Below are 17,960 nucleotides of genomic sequence, written 5' to 3' on the forward strand. Positions count from 1 at the left end.
CGGGAGAGGAGGCGTGTTCGTGGAGCCTTGCTGCACCGGTTTTGCTTGGTTTGTTGTTGCAGGGTTTGGTTCGCCGGGTGTTTGGTTTGGTTTTTTCCCTTTCTCTTTTTTTTTTTTTTCCCTCTTTTCTCTGCCCATCCTTCCTCCCTCTCTTTCGGCCCATTGCATGCTTGGATCCGGGTGGACCCTTTCTTTTATTTTCGGCGGTGCCTTTCGGAAGGGAGGCGGGGGGGGGGAAGGGAGAGCTGGGATGAGTGCCGCTTGACGCACAGGCGAGGGGAGGGGGGGCACCGCCGGCAGCTGCAGCGGTTCGTGGCCGCAGGGTGCGGGTGAGGAGGGGAGCGAGGGGCTCGCTCCGTGCCTCCCCCTTCCTTCATCCCTTTCCTTCCTCCCTCCCCCATCCGTCTCCGGCTGGGAGCGTGTGTGCAATATATTACGTTGCGAGGTGCGTGGAGGAGAGGGAGGGAAGGACGGACTGGGGAGGGAGCCGGGGCTGCCCCAGCCCCCCCTCCATGTGAGGCCCCCGGGTGACTGGATGGCGATAGACCGGCGCCGTGAAGCGGGCGGCGGGGGCCGGCCGCTGCCGGAGGAAAACGGCTCGGTGCCGGGGGTCGCTTCCCCTCCTCCGGGGCCGCCCCCCGCAAACGCCGCCGGGGCCGAGATCCAGGCGGTACCGGTGCCGCCGCCTCCCCCCGCCGCCGCCTGCAGCCCCCTGCTCCTCGACTACGACGGTTCGGTGCTGCCCTTCCTCGGGGGGCTGGGCGGTGGGTACCAACGGACCCTGGTGCTGCTCACCTGGGTGCCGGCCCTCTTCATCGGCTTCAGCAAGTTCTCGGACTCCTTCCTCCTGGACCAGCCCGACTTTTGGTGCCGGGAATCGGATGGGCAGGGGAACTGGAGCCGGTCGCTGGCGCCGGGCCACGCCAACCGCAGCGGCAACGGCAGCTTCTTCCCCCCGCCCGGGCTGCCCACCCCCCCGGGGGGCAACGCCAGCGAGTGTGACTGCCATGAGTGGCACTACCGCATCAGAGCCGGCCTCGTCCAAAACGTCGTCAGCAAGGTGAGAAAGGCGGTTTCCCCCCTCCGGCCCTCACCGCCCCCCTCACCTTCTCCCCGAGACAAGGGGAGCAGCTGGACACGCATCTGTGCCTGGTTACCCTCCCACCAGGAATAAATCCCGCATCCCCCTAACCCTTTTCCCCTCTCTGGGTGTCCCTGTTGTGGGTTTGTGCCTGGGCCCCGGTTGCGGCACTGAAGTTGTGTCCTGAAACGGGATCCTCAGCGGCTTTTTGGGAATCCCGGCAATGGCAGCTGTCTTGCCGTCTTGGGACACGGGTGTCTGTGGGAAAGCACTGCGCGGGCGAGTGTCACCAGCGAGTGTGGAGAACGAGGTCGTGGAGAAGGTGCCGATTGTGATATCGGTCGTCTTTTGGGTGAGTGTACTAAAGGAACTAAAAACCGGGTTGTTTTGGGGGAAGCTGGTGAGGTGGTCACTGTTGGGAGGAAAACCAGACGAAGTTCTGCCAAATTCCTCTTGTTTCCAACTTACTCCCTTGATAACTGTTTTGCGCAGCAATAAAAAAAAGAAATATCTCACGTAAGTTGCTGTACTCCAGAAAGTGCATGCTGCTCTGTTTTGTGTTTCCTAACGTAATGGCCAAGGTGGAAAATTTCTAGCGAGGAGAGCTGTGCCGCTTTCCACTCTTACTTCATGTTTGCTGAGTAGCATGTGCAAAAAAACCCGCCTCACCTTTTCACCTGGAAGCTTCTGCTTGTTAATGGTACTGGGCCTGCGAAAGCTCTGCTGCCTCTGGATGGGCCTCGTTGGAACAGGCAACTGGAGCTTTTGGAAATGTAAAATGAAACTCTTACACCAGAAAAGTAGTTCCCTTAATCTCAAGGCACCCCCCCCCTCCCAAGATCAGCAAAAATTATTTCCTGCCTGGGAGTGCTGTTTTGGATTAACTGCACTTATCTTAGTTGGGAGAAGGAAACGCAGCAATAATCAGATGACTGGCATGATTGTGCCGGCACACGTTCGTGTTAGTCACTGCAAATCATTTCAGTTTCTCTGTGTCCCTTGAAAGCATGCACAGCAGGGAAAAAGCAGGTAAAACAAATTCCTGAAAACCTTGAACCCAGAATGAATTTTAAAGAAAAAAAAAAAAAAAGTAACCCAGCTACACTCCTTTTGTGAGAAAAACACAGGCACATGGTGGACTTGAATGGTTTGTGATGTAGAAGTGCATAATGAAATTTGACATTTAAAAGAGGCAGATCTTCTTCTGTTTATAACCAGAAACTGAGCTATTCATATGTTTTAGGGTTTAACACTGGTGCTTAAGCATGAAAAAAAAAAAATCTTTAATTATTTATTTTTAGTGTAAACTGTAAAAAAATTTTTTTTTAAATGTTTGACTCTTTTGAAGGTCGTCATCAAGTTGACCACGAAAGGTTGAGGGAGAGTTATTTTGCTATCTTGCATGCTTCTTTAAAAACAATTTTAAAAGTGTTCTTTGGAAGAACTTGTGGTAAAGGGCAGATCAATTTGAAGGGATAAATAAACATCTGTGGTCCCTGCTGTCTTGTTTTCTATTAGAAAGAATAGTAATCATCTTTTGAGACTATGGGTGTTTCCAGTGTGGAGCTTTTATTTTTGTTGTATGTTGTATGTTTGCTTCCAAAAACTTGGCAGCTTTTTCACTTTGATTTGTAATCCCTTGTAATTATAATTAGGTTGTTTTCTCAGGGTCAGGATTCCTCTTTAGTTTGTGCTTTGGTTTTGTTTTGGGGGTTTTCCAGATGGGTGTACTGTCTCTTTTTATCCTAATGAAGAAAGAGAGGAAAAACCCAGGCAGAACATCAGTGTAGCGTAATTTGGACTTCCTTTCTTATAAACCAGCAGGAGCTCTGATGCTGTGGGAGCGATCCTTGTAACTGCTGACTCCTCTTACGTGCATCCCACCGTCCTTTGTGAAAAAGAGCTGTCCTGGATGAATTCGGAAGACTGGATGTTCAGATCTCCCTTAACTCCCCTCAAAAATACATTTGTTTCTGTGGTGTATTATGCAATGTTCCCATCTTTCTAAATAGAGTTTTATTAAATCTTAGTCTAATGTGTGCTCATCTGTGTAGTAGCCAGGGGTTATATTGAAATATCATGAAGAGAGCCAAAGTGTATTAATAAAAAATGCACTTTTGTTTGGCCAGTAAATCCCCTTGTTCTCTTCAGCGGTCCAAGCTGATAGCTGCTGGATGTTCCATTGCTGCCTTGTCTTCAGAAATGGTGAAACAGTTGTTGTTATTTAGCGCAAAGCCTATTTCCTGCTCTTGCCTTTTGTTGATGTCCATGCGCGAGACGTCACTGTCCCCCGTTCCTCGGGAGCAGATAGCTGTCTTTAAACTACGTTACATCTCGCTGTCTCCGTAGCGCCTCTTCTAACCGTTCCCTTCATCAGATGTTGTCTCTCTGTCTCTGCTTTCTCAGCTCTCCCTTCCCTGGTGCCCGTTTTCTCCTAGCCTGCGTCACGATTGGGATGGATGGAGCGGAGATCTTGCAGTTTCCAGCCCAGCTCTGTGCTTTGCTTGGCCCCACTTCTCTTTGTGTCTTTGCTGGAGCCAGGGGTGGCCTTGCGCCTTCCTTGAAGAGGGGCATTGCCGCGCTAGGCGCTGCCACTACCCTGACCTCCTTGACAGAGTCACTGGGAACAGTGCTTTTTATAGTGCTGCCAGTCATTGGAACTGGAAATGGTAATAAAGGACGTGCTGCTCATTATTTAATGCTGTTGAAATACATACAGTGAAGAGGTCAGATGCATAATTTAACCACAGGGATTCCAGTGGCCATATTAAATCACCCATCTGAGCTAATGTCCTGACTTGGTACATAAATCTTGGGCTTTAGCTTCATTTGTACATAAATATCTTCCTTTAGGGCAGTTCACTTGTAAGGCTTTTTCACTGCTAAGTGCTTCTTTGAGGATTTTCATTTATTCTTTATCACAACATCACAATGATCACGCCACTATAAAAAGCACACGTGCATTGTTTGAGAGATGTATCCTGAACTAGCCTTTTGGCAAAAGGCTGGTACTAAAAAAAAAAAAAAAAAAAAATCTGTCTTTCAAATGATCCACGTATCTCACCACTGTCCCAAGGACGAATGCTGAGAAATGCTATCCTTTTTTGCCATAAGGAAACCTGAAGTCTCATTTTTTTTACCCATTTGCTAAGTGATGCTTCTGTTAAATTATTAGCGTTAACGCAGTAGGCAACATAATGACAACTAAACATAGGCAGCCGTGAAGCCTAGCAGGAAGTTGGAGTGATTACTCAGCAGGGACTTTTCTAACTCTCTCGTGAAGTTCTTTAGTGCCTGGATCTTCTGATCATCTGCAAAGCCAGCTGTAATCTTGGAGCAAAGTCTTCACGGAAGCTCTTGGTTACAGGAGTGGTGGTGGTTGTTTTTCCCTGCGTTACTAGGATGACCTGTCTGCTGCATTCGATCACATTACATGGTGGGGTTGTTTGTTGTTCTGAATGCTAATTTGTATAATGGACACCAAAAGCTGACGATGGGCAAGGACTGAGGCTTGATTAAATTGCGGTTGATGGCACAGCATCCCTCCATACGCACCCGCAGTGTTCCAGATCGTTCCACCTCTTGGGGGTGGCGTGGAGGGAAGTGGTTAGTTGAAGGCTGTGTTTTAATCACCCAGAGCAATTATGTAATAATATTTCATGTCTAGTCACGAGGGAATTCCTGTTATGGCTGCTTTCCTGCTCCAGATGCCTTGTTTTGCTGCAATGCTGTTCTCTTGGCTCTCAACTTCCCACTTGATTTGGGTTGAATCATCTTCCCCCCCCCCCCAGTAACATGCCATCATTTTACCTATCTGCCACTGGTTCAATTGTTCTTGTGCCAATTTGGCTAAGCCTCTAGCAAATTGTCCCCTCCAAAAAAAAGCGGAGCTTCATTCAGGAGAGCCAAATGGTCTGGGGGCAGTGCTGCCATGTAGCCAGCACCGAGCAGTGCGGCCTTGGCCTGAACTTGGATTGGTTCAGGCTGGAATGTGATGCTCTTTGCCCCGAAAGTAGTCTGTGTCCTACTAGCCTTTCTTTCCCTTACTTTTATGGCAGTTCTGGCATTTCTTTGCACATGTCTTCAGCTGATTAAATTTGCTAACCTGGTAGAAAACTCCCTTTAAATGCAGCTTTTTTAATTATTATCTTTTTTTCCTGGGTTTTCTGCTAGGGAATGAAGGGAAATGGCTCTGTGTGGTGAGGTGTGTGCTAGACAGTGATATTGTCTCATGGGATTATTGCAGGTATCTGCACGTAGCCAAAAATGGTACAACGGATGAATCCGTGTGTGGTACCAGTGATGATAAATTTGGCACTGCTTGTAGGATGATATTTCTTGGAGTAGGGGATAGGTGTGCATTTCAATTGGATTTTCAGAGTATAGTTGTTAATTAATTCGAAAGGGGTCACTCTGGCAAAGTCCTTCCCAAAATATGAGCTGTGCCACCCTTTCCAGGCACAGATGGGAGGAGGTTGCTCGTTCACTTCTGCGTATCTTCCAGTTGGCTGGTCTCTGCAAAGAGACTTCAGAAATGCTGATGCTTCTCTTTTTTTTTTTTTTTTTTTTTTTTTTTTTTCCTGCAACTGCCACAATTTGTCTTGTCAGTGTTGGTTCCTGGCTGACTGACTTCTACTTAGTCCCAAATCCATTAAAACCTCGAGTTATTGTACCCAGTGCGGTAGTTGGGTCAGAAGTGGCGAGATCAAAGCTAGTCTATTGCCTGTGCCCTTGCTTTCCATCTACAGATAGAAGGGGGCATAGGGACCTGTGAGGCAGGTATTTGCAGTAGCCAGAAAGGCTCTTCTAAATTTCTTTCGCACAAAGCTTTGAAATGACTCTCTCTGCTCCTGATGGGTGCTGAAGGGGTCAACAAGTCCCTGTGGTCAGAGGCTTTTTTTTTTTTTTTATGGCTTCCTCAGCTATGGGAGAGATCCCATTTCCCCCCCCCCCTTTGCTCTGTGAGTTAGCTGATAAAGAGTTAGTGGTTGCCGGTCTGAGTGCTCACAGGCTTGAGAAATCAGCTTGTTCAGGAGGGAGCAAGGGGAGCTGACGGCCTGTCCTGCTGCAGCTGCTTCGGGGCCTGCCCGTACACACTGAACGTGGTGATGGAGTCTCCTGGTTATCAGGGTGCTGGTGAACAACACCCTGAAATACTGGGGCAAGTTTCGGCTGGGCACTGTGAAGGAAGGGGATGGCCGTGTCAGGAGCAGTACCTGCTGTTTCCCAGTGGTGCAGACCTGTCCTCTGCCTGCGAACAGCAGATTACCTGATGTTGACCTTTGAGATAACCAAGTATGATGATATCACCAGACTACAAATACTTGCTTAGTGAGCCTAAATACTGTTTTTATTTATTTAGGGAGGCTATGTACGGGCCAAAACATTTTAAAGCAATTGGTCTAGAAAACAGAGACTGGGTTAAGACAGATACTGGCATCAGAACTCGGGTAGTTTTAGGTTCTCTATCTGGTATGGATTTTTTTTTTGCTAGAGGGAACGTACATGGAGTTAATGTTTATTATCACCCTTAAGATAAGGCATCTCAGATATAGGTATCTGATTTAAACCTACCATGAACAGCTTGTAGCGCTGGTAGAACTAACAGTAATCCTTCAAGGAGGTGGTTCCGTATTAGAATATCTTAAAGTCGTTCTCAGCTTTCCTGGACTTGCTGTTGAGCCTTTCTTATTCCTCATGTTCTGTGTGTATGTCAAAAAAAATGCTTTTTTTTTTTTTTTTTCCTGGATGGACGTGATGTTTGAAATGGTTGGGGTTTTGTTTGCTTTTGTTTCCACTCCCTAATACATCCTGTATCTCTGTCATTTAGTTTAAATATATTGACCCTGCCCATGCCGTGGCAGGAGTTGTAGGCTACGGTGTGTGTTTACCAGCTGCTAAGGCAGTCTAAAACCAGATTTCTGAAGTGCTGTAGCAGTTTTACCTCTTCTTACTCTGACTACCAGAGTGCGATTGTAAAAGATGACCTCATGTTTTTCTTAAAGTGTTTGATAAAGAGGAGGAACTGGCACGTAAGAAGGCATATAATTTGGATGCAGTTCTGAAGGTAACATTGAGATGAGGATTACAGGCCAGCTGAACATGAAGGTGTTCATTTTTTAAGGAAATAACAACTGGAATAGCACAAGACTTTGAGTTTTCCTTAACTTTTGACCATACTAACGGTGCAAAGTCTTTAATTAAAGCTTTCCAAATGAATTCTAGAGGACTGCTAAATTTAGAAAATGCTGAAAGGGATCCAGTGCTTTTGTGTACCATGTCTTTTGTTTTCCTTGTCAGCCTATTAGTTTTCGCCTGGTTTCCCCTCCTCGCTACCTAGTATCTCTGCTTCGGACAGTTGCTCTCGGTCACTCCCTTTCGTGCTCCTTCCTCCTCCCGCACTTCCGCAGCGCAGCCCAGCCCGGCCAGTGCTGGGTTACCCAGGAGTAACTGTGGGATTAATTAGGCTGAGATCTTGCTGTACGGGAAGGGAGTGGGGTTTGCTGTAGATGATGCATAGAAGATCAGAGGACCCTGTCACAGGAAGATGCTGCAGCTTTGCAGCAGTGCTGAATTTTCAGTTCTTAACGCTGAATTCCCTCAAAGCTGCTTCTCTCGGGCCCTCGTCACCTCAACTCTGAAATGTGTGCTTGGCTCTCATAACGTAATTTATTTTTTTTATTCTTTTTCCAGTTGACTTTTGACAGCAGGTGACTTGTGTGTGCACTCTGAATTCCCTTTTAAAGTTAAGGGGGAAGGAAGGGGCCTGAAGAAGGAGGTTCAAGCCCCTTCCAGAACATGTCATTGGGGCGTGTTGCCAAGGTATCCAGGCAAAACCAGTGTCAGTACCTGCTAACTGCTCGGCGCAGTACCGGAGCAGCCCTGACACGTGCCCAGTGCGGGCGCAGCACAATCAGCCGTGCCACTGGCCCATAAAACCCAGCAGGCAGCAACAATTAACGTGCGTGTTGAGTCGCACCCACCAATTCGTGCCGTGTTATACCTGCTGGGACCGTGCAGCAGGTCTGTGCCTGTTTCCATGTCGGGGGAGATGCCGGTTGTCCTACTCAAACACGAGAACAGAAGACTAAATAAGTGAATATATCCTGATACTTCTTTCTGGAATGCCTGTTTAGATCCGCGAGTAGCAAAGTTGGGAGAATCAGGAATGCTAGTTGTGAGATGCAGGGGAGCAGTACGTTCGCCTTGTACGGCAGTGTGTGATTTATAGTTACCCCTGCACACTGTTTTCAGAGCAGTGTGGTCTGGTTCCCTGGAAAAGGTTTTTGGCTTCAGACAGTTGTGGAGGAATTCATTTTGGTGCAAGTACCGTCTCCCTGTTACTTCGCAGTGCTCTAGAGTTGCCCGGTCTCCTCCTGGCCTCCAGACCAAAGTTCACGAGTGTGTAGACAGTGTTGCAATGACCACCCTACAAATATTGTTTAAGGATGGTGAATGTAAATTAAACCGTAAGACCTTTTCCCCTGCTCTCTCTCCTGGGGCTATGTAAAGCATTGTCTGCATGAGCAATACAAGCTCGACAGACCAGTTTCTTACTTTGATTTGTAAAAAAAGCGGAATATTTTTCTCCTTTCTTCCTTCCCCTTAATATTTATTCAAGTCTAAATTTATACCAGACCCTCTTTGTTTCCCCTGTCCCTCTCCTTCTCTTCTTGCCTGAATAATAACAGCTGTAGTCCTCAAATGCTGAGAGGGCAGGGTCATGGCAGCGATAATTGCGTGTCAAAATTAAGGTGTCTGATCTTTTCATCTACGGTGATTTGAGCAAGTGTTTCTCAAGAGAAATGGCTTCCTCCTCTTGTCCTCTCCTTCCCCCTTCTTTGTTTCAGAGTTTTTATGCCATACTTGACATTTTCAAGATTTTTTTTTTTTCCTCTCAATTCTTACAAAGGCCCAATAAGAGAGGAAATTAGGTTTTCCCATGTCAGCCCTCTCCAGGCTGCATACATGCAGTACGTTTTACACTCGCATGGTTTTGGCAGCCTGAAAAATACCAGTCCTCAAAGTGTTAACTTCTTTTCAATAATCAGATAATAGCAAATGTTAATATTTAACCAAAATGTTGGACTTCTCTTGCACATGGCTTCTATTTACAGTGCCTAGACCTGTTCTAAATATCCATTTGAAAGTTTAACTTTTTATTTAGTTTCGTCACAAAGCTACTCCCAAGCAAGCACGTACCTTGGTCAGAATAAAGGTGGTTGTCAGTTGAAAACTGAAGGGTGGCACTCAAAAACTGTTTTTCTGTGTGTGTCTCAGTCAGTCTTAGTGATAAGCATTCTTGCTTCTGGTCTCTTCATACAGCTGGAGGGATGCAAACAGCTCTGGGTCTCAAAGCAAAGCATAAGTTTAAGGTTAGTCAGTTTTGTGACGGTGTCTCCTAATGATGTCAGAATACATGTAGAAAAGGTAAATTACAGCCCAGAGATGTAAAAGAGAGATGGAAATATTCTGAACCTGCTCTCTGGAAAGTTACAAATCTGTTGTTCATGAAAGCTGCAAGCAAGATTTTGTGTCTCCCAACTCTTTGATGTTAGATGACATTATGGAGTTGGAAAAAGCGAAGCGGGTCACATCAGCTGAGAAACAAGTTAGTTGACTAATCTGGGGAGGGTGAAGGCTGGGGAAGATCAAAATGCCTCAGAATATAAAGGGAACTCCCACTACTGCAAATAAAAGAAGTAGTGATGGAGAAGGGGGTGGTATATGGATGCTACTAAAATTGATTTAATCATGTTGAGTATTCAGAAGACTTTCATATGATTAACAAATCATATTTTAATTGTTAGCATATTAGTGATGATTATTTACTTAGCAAACTTCCTTCTTCCTTCTCCCCATGGGGAAAAAACAGATCTGTGATGAGAGCAAGGTTGGGAACAGAAGAGCTAATTGCTCCTGATGAAAGTGGAAAGTTGAAGAGTAGATTAAACTTTTCTAGTTTTGCAGTGTTTCGTGTGGCATCTCATTATCTTGAGACTCCACTGATGGGCCTGATGGATGGTTTGGAGGGTCTTTTTTGCTTGTGATGTAGACTAGGAATAATTTAGTACAGAGCATTCAATTTGAAGTCTTTTCCAATTTAATGGCTGTAAAAAGAAGTTGGCATGTGTCCTCTTGCATATTGGAAGCTTTGGGCTTGTTTTGTGATTGCAGTGTTGCTTGAGCCACCTCGCCACGCTGGGAAGATGGCTCTTGCAGGTGAGCAGTGACTGAAAGGCATTAGACACGACATGGGGCACGCGGATGTGTGTGGTGCAGCTCAACTGGCAGCGCGGCACCGCTTCAGCAGGTGCAGGCATGAGATGCTACAGAAATGCACCTGGTCTCAGCATCACCTTCCTGCTGCTGGTGGGGAATGGGGCCATGCACATACTGGGTGTGAGTGGGACAGCATCTCCCCACAGGGCGTAGCGGGGACAGACTTAGTTACCCTGAAGTAATGAATACGGGAGGCAGTGTATTTCTGCCTCTCCAGTTGCAAGCAGCTTGACACAACCTGTGCCTAAGGTGTCCCATCCTCACCATGGAGTTGAGTTTGCAAACCAAGAGGAAGTGCCATTTTGTGTATCGGTGTTCATGCACGTGATATGTGGCAGCATGACGCCAAGCCTGGATGCTTTCTTTTTAGGGCTGAAATACCAGACTTAAAGAAGATACACTTCAAAAATTAATGTGGAAATTTCACAGCTAAGTCCTGCACATCTGAAAATGTGGTTTTGAAGGATGTATTTCAGCAACTTCAAGTATGTTAAACTTCAGAAACCATTAGAGAAATTTGTGAAGTCCATGATTGTGCAGTTCTGTACTGTTTTGCAGGGATGGAAACTGTTTTCATAGGTACATGAAATTGCTTTCATACAATGCTGCACGATCTAATTATATCTTTCTTGGAAGACAGCGAAGCACATGTCCTCTGGCTCACGCGCCCTCTCCTCTATCTCTCTTCCCCACTCCACTCCCTCCCCGTGTCCCCAGAACCTTCAGCTTTGTGGTATTAATCAAAAGTAGTTTCTTTGCTTTATTTTTCAAATGGTACATTGCCCAGGCAGTCACGTCTGTGGTTAAAGCAACCTGACAGTTTCTGTGTATGTGACCTTGTGTTCACAGTTCATGAGTGACCTTCCCAGGCTGCACCTTTTCCTGCCAGCTGTCTACTGTGGTCAGAAATGGTTTACTGGCTTCCAAGAATGAAAAGTGCAGAAAGTGTTGTTCCCACTGTGGGAAAAATTAATCTGATGAGAAGCTGAGCAAAACCTTCGCATCTGTTGAGTCAGCAATTTCCAGTGTATGGGAATAGGAACCCCACGTTTCTTGGGAACGGGAGAGAGGCAGATGTTGGGCAAAAGGTGATAACTCTGGTACCAACAGTATCTTCTTTGCTACCTGACTGAAAGTTCTTGCAAACTTGGATGGTTATAAACCTCTCAAAATACCAGTGTGTACTTGCTCATTTAAACATTTGTTTATTAGAAGGATTTATCTGTAAGAGATCCTAAGCACTCAAGCAGTGGCTGAAGATTTTTCAGCGAAAGCATCCACTTATGATACCACTGAAGAAAGTTAGATGTACTTGGCACTTGGAGGTCTACCATCATATAGAGAGGAAGTAGCTTAAAAGTTGGGTGTTGACTGTGTGGTGGGTTGGGGCATTCCAGTGTAGGTGATGTAGACTTCTTTGAGTTGCTGTTCAAAGAACACAAACAGCAAAATCTTTCAATACCTGTTTTTCTTGTGTGGGGGATTTTTTTTTAATTACTCTTCTGTTCTCCAGGTAAGTCTAGCTGTGTCTGATAACATAAGGAAAGATGTAGTTTGGAGATGTTTGGTTTTGAACGTGGCTGTTCAAAGCAAGAGGAAATAATTCATTTTTATACCTTCTTCTCAAGTCTTCCAGGATTATTTGGTTTATTTTTTTTCCCTGTTCTTAATGTCCCCATTCTGCAACATTGGCCCAGCTGGTTGTACTGGTGGTCAAAAAAATGCCAAGTGTTCTCAAGAAGACTTTATTGACACTTAAAATACAGATAAGGGAGTGCTTTGCCCAGCTATGATCTCAATGGAGAGACATCCTTACCCTGAACCTTGAAGGTTAAATAGTTTAAATGCTTTGTTGTTGCCATGGCTGAGAGGACAGGGGACACCTGAGCGGTGGTCATGTGGCAGTAAAACCTTCCCAGCTTGGGCTGGTACATCCCTCTGGGAGGCCTCTCCTGTAACCTCTTGACAGTGGTTTAACTGCACAGTTATTTTCTGTAAAGTTGAGCGTCATGACATTTATCTGGAACTTGTGTGTTTTCTTTAACATTAAAAATGCAGCCAGAGTGTCATCTTTGGCTGGGGTTTGAGAAGGGGAGGAGAGAAGCATTGTCCTGTACAGCCTGGAGGAAAATCTTGATATAGTGGTCTCCTCTGGCTGTAACTGAGTGCTACTTGGATAGTTTAGTACTGGGAAAAGGCATTAGTGGTAGGTATATTAGGGTAGAAGTACGGACTTCTAAATTTTTTAATTTTTTTTTTTTTATTTAGTGCTTGATCCTGGGGTTTTTATTCCAGGAATAAATACATGGAGACTGTCTTGGTCTTTGTTACATATTGTATGAAAAGCATAATTTTTAAAATTTTTTAATTATTATTTTTAAAAACAACTTTGGGGTTCACCGTATGGTTTGTTTTTTTTTTTTTAAAAAAAAAACACTTTAAGAGAATCTGAAGGCACCATAAATCTAAACTCTTACTAGATGAGGTATTTATATAGAAGATGGATTCTAGTGCTGTGCAGGGAAAATTGACAGGGGTTGATTATAAAAAGATGAAGCAGGAAGGAGAGGAACAAAGAAAGAAGTGAGCAAACAGACACAGACCTCAGTGATAAATGACAGATTTTTATTCTCATTTACTAGTCTTAAAATTGCCCCCTACCATGCAGGGGAGCTTGTGGATTTGGTGCTGCCACAGTAAGCTGTGGCATAAGTGATATTTAGAGGCTGGGGCTCCCGGAGCAGAACCTTTTCTCCAGGTGTCAAGAGTCTGTGTGGGGGGGCATATTTTGTGCCTCAGGACAGAGCCTGCAAAGCCCAGGCCAGGGAAGCACCGAGGGCGCAGCTTCATGCCTGACTTAGGGTCTTCCAAGACAGGAACCCTCTGGTCTCCTTGCACTGAAAGCAATGCAGAGAGCAGTTGGAGCAGGGCCATGGTCTGCCTGCTGGCTGTTTGGGGAAGGGTCTTTCAGCAGCGGTCTGGACATCAGTCAGTGGAAACGGACTGCAAACCCACGGTGTGGAGAGGTGGTGTGCATGTCCAGGTCCCCTCTCGCAGGCTCTTTGTGCCAGGCTTCTGGCAAGTGCTGGACCAGAGCATCGCTCGTCGTGTCTCCTTGCTCTTCTTAGGACAGAAGGGTCTGCCTTGCACTCTTTCCATGCAATCAGGGTGAAGGTAGAACAAACCAAATCCTTGGCAGGCTTCTTATTATGACCTTTTTACAATGGATATTCAGTGTGCTTAGATGCCAGTGTTATGGCCTCTGGAGGACAAGTGCTTTCAAGGCAGGACCCCTTAATTGAGACAACTTGTGTTTGTAGTAATAAATGTGTAGCAGATTTTACATATGCAACTTTTGTAATTTCGGTGCAAATACCAACTCACTGCATGAGCCCTGTCCAGATTTTCACCCCTTGTAAAGAAGTTACAGGACGGTTACTTCTGGGTGCCTTACCTTTTGCCAGATGTCTTCCCGAGCATCTCATGTTTCACATCGCCCTCCATCTTGATGTAAAGCGTAGTGACTCACAGCAGGGGTGGTGACTCACTGGTATCAATTAAACATTAGGATCCTGAAGGTGTGACTCCTCTGAAGCTTGGACAAAAAAAAATGCTGTCGCAACATGAAAAAAAGCATTTGCGATGTATTGCATATCTGCATAGGTGGCAAATTCTCTATATTGCTATTAAAAAAATGCTTTTGTTTTTAAAATGTTCCATGTTCACTAATGTATTTTATATACAGTTGTTTTTGTTTCAGCATAACAATACAGCCCTATTGCAAATCACTTTATCAGATCTCTTGCACTGGGAGGAGGGATGGAGGGCAGAAAGAGAGACAAAACCCAGAGACGCAAAGAGAAATCCCAGGGAGCAATGTAAATTTAGCAGCACCCTTCCTTCCCCAAGAGGGACACCAGGGGATTCGGCCAGAGCAGTTACAGGATTTAACGGCGTCTCAGCTTCTAACAGATTAGTCTACCTTTTGCGAGAGGCAGCAGAGGATTACTGTCTAGTCTCCAGCCAAAACAATCTAGTGCGGATTTACTTGGAGTGCCACTTGAACTGTCATCAGCGCTGCCCAGCCCAGTGTTTTGTTCTGCAGGGACAGGGAGACCTGTCACTCCTTCCTCTGCAGAGCAGATGTGGGTGTCGTGTTCGCAGGATGAAACTACCAGCGCTTATGGCAGGACCTGTCAGGGCTCTGGGCACAGCCGTGCCATGTGGGCGCGTGTCGAATACGCTCCGCTCTGCCGAGCCCAGGTGTATGTAAGGGGAGAGGCAGCGTTGACACTATTTAATGGTTCCTGCTTTATTTCCAGTTCTTCAAAGCTGAGGCTGCAGTCCTCTGCCTTTGGCTTTTCCATGGGGAAGGGAAGGGGGAAGTGCAGGTCTCTGACAAAATTCCTGCGCTTTCAGCATGACGAAGCCTTGCTGGTTTGCTCTGCTGCTGTGTTAAGATGGGTGGGGACGATACGCTACCTATTAAATATGTATGTTGTCCTATTAATGTCATCGTTACCTGAGTCTGCTTTTGACTGCAGCATCCATTTTTCTTTTGTGCCCTCTCCTTGTTCTTCCATCTCTCTGTGAGTCAAATGCCCTGCTGTCACCCACCACTGTCCTGCCATTTTTATTTTATTTTATTTTTTTTTATAAATGCTTCACAGTGGTGTAGCATTTCTCTGTTTTGTGATAGCTGTTGGGGGAGAAGCTGGGGTATGCTTGCGGCCTTAGTACCTAGCAAGTAACTTGGGGTTGCGACAGATTCTCTGAAAGCTTGTGCTGAAGCAACCGTTGAAGTATTTCACTGTTTCCCTGTTTACGAATTCTGAGGGTTTTGGAGAGCGAGAGATCCGGGGGAGGTCAGGGGCTGCCCGTGTCTGTCCGCACCCGCGTTAGGCTGCCCTTGTGAGCTCGGGGGATCTGCTCTGGTTTACGCTGGCTTGCAGAGCGAGCGCTTAACCGAGGGCAGGAAAGGGCCCGATGCAGGGCTTGCGAGGAAACACATGTTTTTATTTTCAGAGCAGCTGGGGAGTTGGGCAACAGCCCGAAAAACAAACAAACAGAGGATGACTTGCAGATAAGTTATCAAAAGGAGTGGGAGCGTTTTAGGCACCAGTGAAGGATCTGCTGATAGATTGACTTTTCTTCCGCTTTTAAACTCTTTACTCTGGGTGCCAGTGTGCCAAAGTGGTTTGACATCTGTTGTCCTGGCCTGAAGTTTCACAACAGCCCTTCATGAGATTTTGGCTCTTCCAGCCATGAACCTTTACCTACGTGTAATCTGGTACTGCACATTCTCTGCCTGGGGCTCGTGCAAGGGCTGTCTGTCTTTGACTAGCGATACTGAGCTGTGGAAATGAAAAAGGCACTGGGATATCTGCTTTTTCTTTTTGCAGTTGGATGACATCACCCTTCCTCTGGCAGCAATAAAATTCGAAATTAACAACTCGAAGAGATTAGCTTTAAAAAAGTGTTCTCGTATAAATATGACTATTTTTATTAAACTTAATTTGTACTCTACAAACAAAAATGATTTCTCATTTTTAAGCAGCATATACACCTTCTGGATTGTGAAAATAAACCCAGAGCATTTGAAAGCCTGCCTGGAGCTCAGATGTACCTCCTGAATTTATTTGTTTTTTTTTGTTTGTTTTGTTTTTTTTGCGGCTTGTCTGAGCAGATATTTTTTCTTTGTTAACTGGAGGTTGGTTCTATAATTGCAAATATTAGGAATTGCATTTCTCCCACTTGCTGAATACTTCTAAAAAGTAAACATCTTTGGAGAGCAGTTCTCACTGCCTTGCTGAGCTGTTTGCTGCAAATAGTTCATAGCGATTTGGTGGAAAAAAATACTTGCTCATACTACTTGCTTTTGGTTCCTTAGTACCTTCAGTCTGTAGGTTGGAGGATCGGACACATATATGTCCCAACTTCTACAAGTCAGTGCAGTGAGGAACTCAGAAATACATTGAATTAAAACAAAAAGCCTGAGCCTGAAAGCTGACATGTTTCTTTTGGCCACAGAAGTGCTATACTTTCTGGTGAGATGGTACATTGTAGGGAGGACATCTCGAGTGAAGTTGAACCAGAGGGCTGAGTCAGAGCGGGCCTTGCTTGTGGAAGGGCCATAAGTCATGGAAATGTTTCAAAGTGCAGCGCACCTGATTGAACTCTTCTGAGGGAAGCTTTCTTTTGAAGTTGCATCTGACTTTTTGAAATCATTTGCATAAATTTTACTTTGAGTTGTTTGCCATGAAACTTCAGTTTCAGGAGTGCTGCCACTATGACATTACACGCGAACAGCCATTTATTCGTCATAGTTTCAGTTCTGGAGTATCTGACTCTCCAAAGGTAGCTGTACTTATTTTTCATGAAATATGCATGGCTCCCATTACTGTCAATATTTGAACACTTCGCAAACCATGAACAAACATATCTTCCTACATTTATTCAAGGCTATAATAGTACTATCGACACTTTACACCTAAGAGAGATTAAGTTACGTATCTGAGGACAATGAGAATGTTGGGCTAAAGACACGGATGCAGCCTGGCTCCCCTGAGGCTCAGTCTAATGCCTCAGAGGAAAATGTCTTGGAGTTTAGGGAAACCTTACCAGAAACTGTACTGTTCCCATCTTTCTCATGGGAATAAGGCAGTGCACTGATGGCGGGGGGCCCTGAAATGGTCCATTTTCTCTTCCTTTGGACAGAAAGGGCGATTTCAGTGTCAGGGATAGCTTTATTGTGGAGGCTCAACTGTCCCAAGGAGCTGCTGTCCCAAGGAGTTGCATGGTTGCGCTGGGCTCTCTGACTGCCCTGTCTGGCCTCAGGCCAGGCCCTGGCTTTTCAGATCTGGCCTGACGAGCAATGGTGTTAGTCAATCTTCATCCCCTTCCACTGCCTGGGGAACCAGGATGCTTTTCTGAAAGCAAAAGTCTCTTCAGGCTTTGTCCGTGGGCGCCTGGAGCTAATGGCTATCAGAGATCTGTGGTCAAGCTGCTGCTTTTCCCCATGTTTCCGAGCAGCCCTGAGGAGATCAATAGGAAAACTTGCTCTTAAATTGTCGGGCTCGCTGCCCTTGGGCTTCATAGCGCTCTGGTAGTAGGTGTCTGGGGTTGCTATGGTGAGATGCTTGGCTACATCAGTACTGCCAATGTCTAAACTCATGTGGCCTAGAGACGGGAAGACTTAAATGCTGGATATTGTCATTTTATAATTAAGTGCCTGATAAAACTCACTGAAGGAAACAAGTCTTTGATTTGCTTCTTGGGATCCAGGTTTTGACTTGACGGGGAAAGCTTTCCACTGCCATGCATTCACACTAGGACTGAAATTTGGAAGAAGCTCTACACAGACATTAGTATGTTTAAACTCATCTGAGAATAACTAATTTATTTGTATATCTGTCTTATTTTATTTTTCTTCCAGTGGGATCTGGTTTGTGATTCCGCCTGGAAAGTCCACATTGCTAAATTCTCCCTACTGGTAGGATTAATCTTCGGCCACTTAATAACAGGATGTATAGCCGACTGGTAAGTGAAAAATCTTTTAATGCAATGTAACTATAAATAAATAACCGTAAAATATTGA

The 17,960-nt window shown here is 45.5% G+C and overlaps 1 protein-coding gene across 2 annotated transcripts in view; it reads left to right on the top strand.

Annotated features, from left to right (window-relative positions):
• Positions 1–324: 324 nt before the first annotated feature.
• Positions 325–17,960, top strand: part of SLC22A23 (solute carrier family 22 member 23) — a 116,725-nt gene continuing 99,089 nt past the window's right edge. Inside the window, exons 1-2 of one of the 2 annotated variants that reach the window (XM_086740273.1) lie at positions 325–1,060; positions 17,799–17,902. In XM_086740273.1, the coding sequence (XP_086596399.1) occupies positions 536–1,060; positions 17,799–17,902 (629 nt within the window). In that variant the 5' untranslated portion in view covers positions 325–535. The remainder of the gene's footprint in view (positions 1,061–17,798; positions 17,903–17,960) is intronic. The other variant, XM_086740274.1, reaches the window with a different exon arrangement.

This window comes from Chlamydotis macqueenii, chromosome 2 (assembly GCF_036417535.1).
Source record: "Chlamydotis macqueenii isolate bChlMac1 chromosome 2, bChlMac1.mat, whole genome shotgun sequence".
Taxonomy (NCBI): domain Eukaryota; kingdom Metazoa; phylum Chordata; class Aves; order Otidiformes; family Otididae; genus Chlamydotis; species Chlamydotis macqueenii.